This window comes from Eurypyga helias, unplaced genomic scaffold, assembly GCF_000690775.1.
Source record: "Eurypyga helias isolate BGI_N326 unplaced genomic scaffold, ASM69077v1 scaffold13919, whole genome shotgun sequence".
In the NCBI taxonomy this organism is placed as follows: Eukaryota; Metazoa; Chordata; class Aves; order Eurypygiformes; family Eurypygidae; genus Eurypyga; species Eurypyga helias.
This window is the reverse complement of record NW_010274027.1, coordinates 1-9,750: the sequence shown is the minus strand read 5'-3', so window position 1 is coordinate 9,750 and position 9,750 is coordinate 1. Positions and strand designations below refer to the sequence as shown.

The 9,750-nt window shown below is 45.0% G+C and overlaps 1 protein-coding gene across 1 annotated transcript in view; it reads left to right on the top strand.

Moving 5' to 3' along the window:
• ORC1 (origin recognition complex, subunit 1) overlaps positions 1-9,133 on the top strand; it is an 18,723-nt gene extending 9,590 nt beyond the window's left edge. Inside the window, exons 11-16 of the mRNA XM_010159690.1 lie at positions 1,435-1,542; positions 2,402-2,551; positions 3,771-3,890; positions 5,640-5,806; positions 6,925-7,012; positions 8,896-9,133. Coding sequence (XP_010157992.1) covers positions 1,435-1,542; positions 2,402-2,551; positions 3,771-3,890; positions 5,640-5,806; positions 6,925-7,012; positions 8,896-9,090 — 828 coding nt within the window. The 3' untranslated portion in view covers positions 9,091-9,133. The remainder of the gene's footprint in view (positions 1-1,434; positions 1,543-2,401; positions 2,552-3,770; positions 3,891-5,639; positions 5,807-6,924; positions 7,013-8,895) is intronic.
• Positions 9,134-9,750: the final 617 nt, after the last annotated feature.

The window sequence follows — 9,750 nt, the reverse complement described above, 5'->3', positions numbered from 1 at the left end:
TATTTCAACCCTCTTTCTTCCTATCCTGTTCAGCATGCGTCTTTAATACCTTTAAACATACAGACCTTTAAGTAAAACTTGTTGTCCCTCCACGGACCTTGAACTCTTTAGGATAGTCCAGTTAAATGTCCTTCAGGGGAGCACGTAGTCAAATTAACCAGTTCTCTGGTTCCTTCTGCCTCAAGAGCTCCAAGTACCCTGGCTAGGCCGCTGCTTCTCTTCTGATTGCTGCCTCTCTTGCTGCGGGTCTGTCTCAAGCGCCAGTTGGCTGACGTTTACTTGCACGGCAGAAGGAAGTGTACGCTACTGCAGTTACCTCGCTGTCATAGGGAAGTTTATAAAGAGGGGAACAGGGACAGGAAGGCCTGGACAGATGAAAGAGAGAAGGTTAAATACCTGGGTACAGTAAGTGTGCCAATTCCACCACAACAGACTGAACTCTGTGCTGTATCGGATGCCCAGCTCCAGAGCTGAAGAATCCAGATCCTCCTGGATCTCACTGCTTTGAATGCTGATTCGGACTGTCCTGACTGCATTGGAAGCATGAAACAAGTATAGATTATACATTATTGTCCTGTTCTGGCTTCTTTAATCATTATCGTAGGATGGTTAGGGTTGGAAGGGACCTTAAAGATCATCCAGTTCCAACCCCCTGCCGTGGGCAGGGACACTCTCCGCTAGACCAGGTTGCTCCAAGCCTCATCCAGCCTGGCCTTGAAGATGGATTATGAAATCTCGGGTCAGTTTTTAAGGGATTCTGGAGAACAACTACAATTTTCAAATGCAATCTCCATTTTACCCTACAGCTTAACCCTGAACTGTGCTGAACAATTGATTCAGCATATATAGTGTCCTTTGAAATGTCATGATTGAATTTCTGTATGTCTTTGGACCTGCAAGGGAACAGGTAACGTACAGTCAGCTCATCTGTTTTGCCACATAGATCACTGCAGAGGCAGTTCTTGTTGAAGGTATGTTTTTAGCTTAGAGTTGAATAAATTTAGTTCCAGATCCTGCAGATGATTCACTAATACATTAATGAGAGAATCCAAGATAAATCAGGCTATTCTTGTCAACTGTCTTACGCTTTCAGTAGGTGTGTTGTGTTCAGAGACACCCTTGAGGTATGCTACGTTTAGAGTCTTCCTGAGACTGGGTTCAGGATTTCTTAACAAATCTGTATTTAAGGCAATTTACAGGAAATTCTAGTGGCCTTTCTTTTTAGCTATGTATTTGTTTCTGTTCTTTACAGATAGTTTTTTGGTAGACTTGAGTGTCTTATAAGCTACTTCTCTTTTTCTCTCCCATGGAAAGAAAAACCCCAGATGCTTGGTGCTGATTGTTACAGAAAAGTTAAAACTGAATATGAGTTAAGCTTCTTATTTCCATGGGTTTGGTGTGATTAACCTGCAACGTTGTTCAATCCTTGTCCAGTTACTGACAGGTCAGAAGGTGACAGCAACCCATGCTGCAGTACTGTTGGCAAAACTCTTCAGTACACCTGGGCCAAAGAGGCAGAGCACAGTGCTCATAGTGGATGAGGTGAGTCAAAGAATCCTTCGTTTTTAACTTGAAGTATCGTAAGAAATGAGTTTCGGAGAATGGAAGAAGACCTGCTTAGAGTATATCATATGTGATCTAAAGGAATAAACTTGAGAAAAGACACACAAATAATTCCTCTTAGCCTTATTAGGAGACTGAATGTAAATGAGCAAATACCCTGTTGCCTCCTTCCTTGGAGTTCCTGTTAGTTTTATGTTTTGTTTTGGTCCAAGTCATGGAATAAGTTGTTCTGTCAAGCCCTGAATACCACAGAATTCAACTGTGTTTTGCCTGGAAGCTGCTGGTTTTCCAGTGAGAGAGCTCACAGTGAAGTCAGATCCAGTTTTTAAACTCCTTGAGTGTGCTGTGTTCAGTAATACACAAATGCACACTTATTTTTTGCTGTAGGCTAATTCAGGTTCCTTCATGGAGGGTATTTTAATCTTGTTCGGTGTAGTACTAATACCACACGACTGTTTAAAAACTCTAGCTGTTTAATCACTCTACTGTGACTAATAATGTTCAAGCATCTAGTAGGACTGTGCTTTTCCAAAAGAGATTAGAGCCCTAATTCAGAAAATGCATCCTATTAGTCGATGGATAAAGGAACACAATGGGGGCAGCTTGTTCAGAGTCACGTAGCATCTAGTAGGACTGTGCTTTTCCGAAAGAGATTAGAGCCCTGATTCAGAAAATGCATCCTATTAGTCAATGGATAAAGGAACACAACGGAGGCAGCTTGTTCAGAGTCACGTAAGAAGTCTTCTGTGGCAGAGCTAGCTCTCTCAAACCCCCTTCAGGTATGGTAAATGCAAGACCATTCTTTTTCAGTCTGATTCTTTTCTTTTTGTCTCTGCAGCTTGATCTTCTGTGGACCCGGAAGCAGAATGTGATGTACAATTTATTTGACTGGCCAACTCAGAAGCATTCCAAGTTAATCATCTTGGCCATCGCTAACACCATGGACTTGCCAGAGAGAATGATGATGAACAGAGTAGCTAGCAGGCTGGTATGTCCTAGCAGTGCCATAAAATGAGAACCGATTAAATATGGTACTCAATCAAAAGTAATCCAGGAGCAAGGCAGGACTGCTTACGTCAGAGGTTAAACAGTGCTTTCATAACTCCCTCTCCAGAGGGCCAGTAATGAACACATAAATCTTAGCAAAGTAAGTTTATGAGCCAGCTTGCTAATGATGTTAGGCCATGTAAGTACCCTGTGTTCTTGTAAGAATGAATTATGAATGCAGATGTCTTTTTAAACACATTAAGTTCGGGATAATCAAGTGCCATGCTTCGTGGTTAAGCTGCTTGGTCTAGAGTTCAGAATGATTCTCTTCTGGTTTCCCATCCCCTTTCATTCCAGGCACCTAGTGCTCTCTGTTTGCCATCATCAGCTGCCAGACTTTTTGTTGGATACCTTTGGGCAGAAAGTTGGATGCACTCTACACCTGTGCCGAGTATATTTTCTTTGGTCATCTCTTCATCACTGCTCTGAAAAGTGATTTGCAAACACAGTGCTCTGTGCCTCCATCCTTCTGTGACTCAAAAGTAGTTCCACAGTGTGTGAGTTGCTTTCCCCCGCTCACTAAAGCGGCAGATCAGCTGAGCCCATATAGTCACAAGAGAAGAATTTTGCATAAGAAATGCGAAACTCGGGCCTGCTGTGGAATATGAAAGGCAGTGCACCATCTCTAAACATAGATTGTCCTTCTCAGCTGAAAGCAGGTTTTTATTAGCCGGAGCCAGAAGGGGATTTTTGATTCTTGGCTGGTGGCTAACGTGAAGGCAGTAGTGTGACTGTATACACGTACATGGGTTTGCTAAAGAAGAGACCAATATTTTTTTCATAGCTTCTGCTGCTACTGTATGAAAAAATAAAATGTAAACCATTTTCATCTAGAGATTTTCGTATTAGGCGGATCTGATCTGCTTACAAGTTTTGTGAGAGAAATGTGAATTCTAATAACAGCAGCACTTGCTCCTCAGGCCGTTCAGTGGGGAGGTCCAAGCAGTCCACACTTGGTCACGGTTTGGTGGATTTGCATGTTTATTGCACAAACACGGAGTGGCAGAATTGATTAAAGCCCATCACTTGCAGGGGAAGGATGGGACAGAGAGAGTGCTGCTACCAGAGAAACTAAAACTAACTACAGAGGCCATGCTTGAGCAGCTGAGAGTTTTCAAGCACTACAAACGCTTCTCACTGTATTGTATTGTTCACTTTAGGGCCTCACCAGAATGTCCTTTCAGCCCTACACCTACAAACAGTTACAGCAAATAATTTCATCCAGACTGAACAGTATAAAGGCATTTGAAGAGGATGCAATTCAGCTAGTTTCCAGAAAGGTGAGCACAGTACAGATGTCTGTCCTCTGTGTTGCGCTAGGTAAAGAGAGGGGGCAGTGGGGAGTAATTCTGTAGCAGAGATCAGAATCAGTTCTGTGGTTGTGTTCTGTACTGGGAGACAAAGTGGGGCACACCTAGCAGATCATATGCTATGCTCTCTGTAAGGTGTACAAGTTATTTTCACAGGATACGTTGCTAAAGCAGTGTCCTTGCCTTTTTCCACCTACTTTGAGAAGGCAGCAGTATATTCTAAGAGCTGGAGGCGTGACAACAAAAGTCATGATAATGCATAATGATAAGATGTCAGCTTTCTCCAGTGTTTCGCATACTCTGAGTCATTGGATGATCTTAAAAAAAACTAGTATGCAGTGGCAGTGGAAATATGCATTTTCTTTCTTAAGATGTTTGAGGCCTGGGGACTTTTTACAAGGGCCTGTAGTGACAGGACAAGGGGTAAAGGGTTTAAATTGAAAGTGGGGAGGTTTAGATTGGATATCAGGGAGAAGTTCTTCTCAGAGAGGGTGGTGAGGCACTGGGACAGGTTGCCCAGAGCAGCTGTGGATGCCCCATCCCTGGAAGTGTTCAAGGCCAGGCTGGATGAGGCTTGGAGCAACCTGGTCTAGTGGAAGGTGTCCCTGCCCATGGCAGGGGGGGTGGAACTAGAAGATCTTTAAGGTCCCTTCCAACCCAAACCATTCTATGATTCTATAGCTGTTGTCACTCTTAATACTCGGTTGTACAGAAAATAATGCATTGGGGATCAGTAGCTTCTCAGATTAAAGTGTGTGTATTGCTTAATGTCTTATGTTTGTAATTACATGTTAAAATAATCTATTAAATTTGTTAGAACATCTGTCAACCAGTATATGCTTAAACGTTTTCTGCTGAGCATCATTGTAGGTTTAAAAAAAAAAAGTACTCTCAAATGTAATAAATTGCTTTACCTTTATGTAAACATAATAGTGATGATTTCACAGACAGAATAATCTGCAGTGGTCTTCTGCTATGATTTTCCTTCAGAAAAACCTAGAAAAATACTTTTCAATTAAATTTTCTAATGGGTTTCTCATCCTTGGCTCCAGCTGGGTTCTAGGGCATTCATACATTACCAGCATCTGCTGGGAGAACTAGGCCAGTCCTCTGTCTAGTGAGGGGTCATGGCTCTGCTCAAACTCATCCACAAGTGGGGTTTTCAGAAGTATTCAGTTTCAGACATCGCAGACACCTAAAGCTTTTCAGGCACTTGTAAATGTAAAGTCACCGTCCCAGAGACCTAGTTGCAAAGTATTAGTGTACTCTTAAAATCAGTTATTGAGTGTGGAATAACTGAGGAGGTTTGTGCCTCTCCCGTCCTTTTTCTTTCCTCTGCATGGACGTGTTTTGTGGTAGGGTCTTTCATTTCCGAAAACTTTTGGTGTATAACTGAACTGCTCGTGTTGAATTTCCTGTGGTTTTGGGTTTGGTTTTTTTTGTTGGTGTTGTTTTTTTGTGGTTTTTTTTTTTTTTTTTTAATCCTCCAACTTCTGTAGTTATAACAAAAGGTTCAGTCTTGCATTTGTGATGACCAGATCGGGGTGTGGCTATGGGAGGGTTGGTTTTGATTCTTTAAAATCTGGGATTCGCGTTAACATAGTTCACCGTAGCATTGCTCTCCTGTTTTGTGGCCGGTTGTGTTTTGTCCTTGGTTCTTGCCAAACCTTTCTCAGCTTGTAGGAAATACTGCAACAGACCTGTCGTGTTTGCTTTCAGGTAGCAGCGCTGTCTGGTGACGCAAGGCGTTGCCTCGATATCTGCAGAAGGGCCACCGAGATCTGTGAGTTTGCTAGCCAGAAGAGAAGCCCTGAAGTAGTCAGGATGGCCCACATCACGGAAGCCATAGATGAAATGTTTTCATCGCCATATATAAACGCAGTCAGGTAAAAGCATTTCTCGGGGGAGTTTCTTTGGTTTTGTGTCTTTCACTGGGCTATTTTTTCAGGAACAGTCAGTCCTCAACCACCTTTTGGGAGCGTGTGCGGTGCATCGTGCTTTGAAGTATGCTGCAAAACAAACCTTGCAGCACAGCTAGGAGAGGTGCATGGTAAAAATGAAAGGCAGGGCAAACCACGGCAGAGCAATCACTTGTACAAGTTTATAGAGGATGTTTCCATGTTAGTCTGTTAGCTCAGATCAGGAGGGGGCTTTTGAGATTTCCTGATTGTCCCTGCTTACCGCACGCCGATTTCTCCCAACAGCAGTTCCCAAGTACATATGTTTCAAGCCCACAGCTATGAACTCTCCTGGTCATTGAGCAGACTGGACCAGGCTTCGAGCTAGACTGCAGGACAAGCCACTCAGACATGCACAGAGTAGGCGTCAGGCCCTCAAGGGTCAACTGCTGTTCTCTGCATGGCTGCTGGATTATGCCGCTGTCTTTGCTCGCCTCGATGCAGCCCCAGATGTCTGGGCAGGATGCAAGGCTCTCCCATTTCAACTGCTTTCTTTTCAGCATAAATAGATTCTGTTAGCACTTCCGAAAGGTTTCCTGAGGGAATACGTGTGAGGAATTCTGTTGCCCTTTAGTGATCTGCACAGGCTGTAACTGCTGAAGTGCTTTACCCGTTTCTGGTCAGAAGGTAGAGAATCTGTTTCATCACGGATGGGGGGACCAAAGGGTGCAAAGAGGGTGTTTTGTTGGGTATGTAAGTACTGCTTTTACTGTGCTACTTGTGCCTAAAGCCTCACTGTTAACGTGTTAATTCATAAATGTCAGTTGACCACAACACACTGCGGAACATGTGTGGTGCATGGAATGAGGTGCTGTGTTCGGATCCGTTGACAGAGAGGCGAGGTGAGGTGAAATGCAGCGTAAGGAGGTTCTGGAGTTGCAGGCTGCATACAGTGGCTAGTTGACATAAACTACCCCTCGGGTAGAAAAACGCCCTGCATTTAAAGATGGGGTTACCAAGCAACTTCCCTCCCAGGCTTCTTCCTGATGTTTCCTGAGTTCTGAACGTGGGGGACTGATTGTTGTCTGTTTTGGTTTGATATTCAGGAACGCTTCATTGCACGAACAAATCTTTCTGAAAGCAATTTTAGCGGAGTTCCGCAGGGCAGGAGTTGAGGAGGCAACAGTCCAACAGGTATGTTCGTGTTCCAGGGTACCTTTTATTTTGCCTCTTCATTTTGACAGTGCCCCCCTCTTTATCAGGTAAAAGTGTAAATATTTAAATATCTGGGGGAGTTAATCTTAAAATTTGATGGAAGACAGTATGATGGGAAGGTAAATTGGGGCACGGCTGTCGAGGACAGGCGTAAAGCCTACTGGAATGCTACCACTGCTTTTTTAATGGGACTGATTGCTTACAACTGAAACACCTGCCGTGGGATTAATGTTACCAGTGATCTGGATCACAAACTAAAGGGTTTTGGCCTTTATCTCAAAACGTTGCATGCCTCTGTGTGACATGTTTTTAGTAGACCCATAAAGTACTTGGCAGCAGCAGAGCTGTGAGGACTGCACAGAGTTCACACAGTATAGAATCACAGAATGGTTTGGGTTGGAAGGGACCTTAAAGACCATCTAGTTCCAACCCCCCTGCCATGGGCAGGGACACCTTCCACTAGACCAGGTTGCTCCAAGCCTCATCCAGCCTGGCCTTGGACACGTCCAGGGATGGGGCATCCACAGCTTCGCTGGGCAACCTGTCCCAGTGCCTCCCCACCCTCTCTGGGAAGAACTTCTTCCTGATATCTAATCTAAACCCCCCCTCTTCCAATTTAAACCCGTTCCCCCTTGTCCTGTCACTACAGGCCCTTGTAAAAAGTCCCCCCCAGCTTCCTTGTAGCCCCTTCAGGCACTGGAAGGGGCCATAAGGTCTCCCCGGAGCCTTCTCTTCTCCAAGCTGAATAAGCCCAACTCTCTCAGCCTGTCCCCATAGCAAAGGGGCTCCAGCCCTCTGACCATCTCCGTGGCCTCCTCTGGACTCGCTCCAACTGGTCTATATCCTTCTGATGCTGAGGGCTCCACAGCTGGACGCAGCACTCCAGGTGGGGTCTCACCAGAGCAGAGTACAGGGGGAGAATCCCCTCCCTCGCCCTGCTGGCCACACTTCTCTGGATACAGCCCAGGAGACGGTTGGCTTTCTGGGCTGCCAGCGCACACGGCCGGCTCATGTCCAGCTTAGTATGGAAGCTAAATATGAATACTTCTTAAAATGTTTGGAATGGTGTATTTATACATACAATAACCTGCTAGTTTTATCGGGTCCTACAGGTTTGTAAGTGAGCATTTTATTTGCATTTTCCATTAGCACCTCCTGAACATCTGCACCGTTGCTTGCACATACACACACGTGTCGGTTCTTCAGCTTCAACGGGTATTTTGTTAGGCTGATTGGCATTTTCCCCTTAGTTTTCCTCTAACACCAAAAGGGTTTTCTTCTGCTTTTTCAAGGTAGAAATGTGGAAGACACTGACTGATCCTTGATGCAGGTTTATTAGCCTGCGTGGTTTGTGGCAGGTGCATTCTCCTGTGTATCATGCCCTTCTGAGCTGTGATCTTTTGTGTCTGTAGTTGATGTGGCTCGTGGGCACTAGTCACTGGGCCTGAATATCGCTTCTGAGTGGTTTGATAGGTAATTAATTGTATGTCTGTTCTTAACCTGGGTAAGCTTTAGCCCTCATGGCCCAGGGGAGAAGAGGTGTAGTAACAGATAAAATGATCAAATTAAAAGATTGCGGACAAGGTAGGCTGCTAATTGTTTCATCTCTTTGGCGAGGTAAAAGAAACTATAGCATGGAATTGTTATTTCCTAGACAGAGTCCTAACGGTTCGTGCCAAAGCAGCAGCATGTGTGCTGGGCTGGAGCTAGTTTTTCCTCCCCCCCCCCCGACAGGGGGGTGGGCGCTGTTTTTCCCCCCCCCCCCCCCGAGATGTGGAGAGAAGGAAGCTTCTCTCTTCCACCTCGACTGGACTGCAGCAGGAGGCAGACGTGACCTGTGTCCTTTTCTCTGCTTCCCATAGGTCTATCATCAGCACGTAGCGTTGTGTAGGATGGAAGGCGTGCAGAGCCCTACGGTCTCGGAGGCCATGGCCATCTGTTCCCGACTTGGCGTCTGCCGGCTCCTCCTGGTGGAGTCCAGTACCAAGTATCTTCACATGCGGGTGCGACTCAACATCAGCCAGGACGACGTCATGTATGCACTCAAGGATGAATAAGGCAACGGAGATTTTACGGGTTTTATTAAGTGTAAATATTTAAAATATTGTTTATTTTTATTCTTTTAAATTGTTGATAAAGTGGAGATAGTTAAATCTATTTTTTTCTGAATAGGCTGCTTAAATGTCGGGTGTATTAAAGCACTTTTTGTATAATAAAGAATGTGCTTCAAAGCATTTTAAGTATTTGAAGCCAAACTGGTTTGGTTTTGGAATAGTTTTATGTGTTGGTAACTGGTCCCCTATCACCTGCGGTCTATAAACTGAAATTGCTTGAATCCTAAATGCTAACGAGCTTTTTTTGTTAAGACTACCACTGTTTATGTAGCTTTCCTTCACTGACTCGAGATGTTAAAGGATGTTAAGATGTGCTTAAACTTGCATCACTGACACCCTAAAAAGGAACTTTCAGTTGGCGATCAGGGCTGGATCTCTGAATTGAGGAGATTGTAACCAGGAAGGTAGGATGGCCGAAAGAAATGTGTAACGAACGGCTGTGCTGGATCGAGATCGAGGATTGCTTCAGTCTGCAGTGGTCCAGCTGCTCCCCAAAGGGCGTCGCTGGCAGGGAGAGGGGTCGTTTGGAAACACCGAGCCGCTGCGGGACGGGCTCCAAGGGCTGTTCCGGGGAGCGATGCGCCGGGGCGGCCCCGCTGGCCC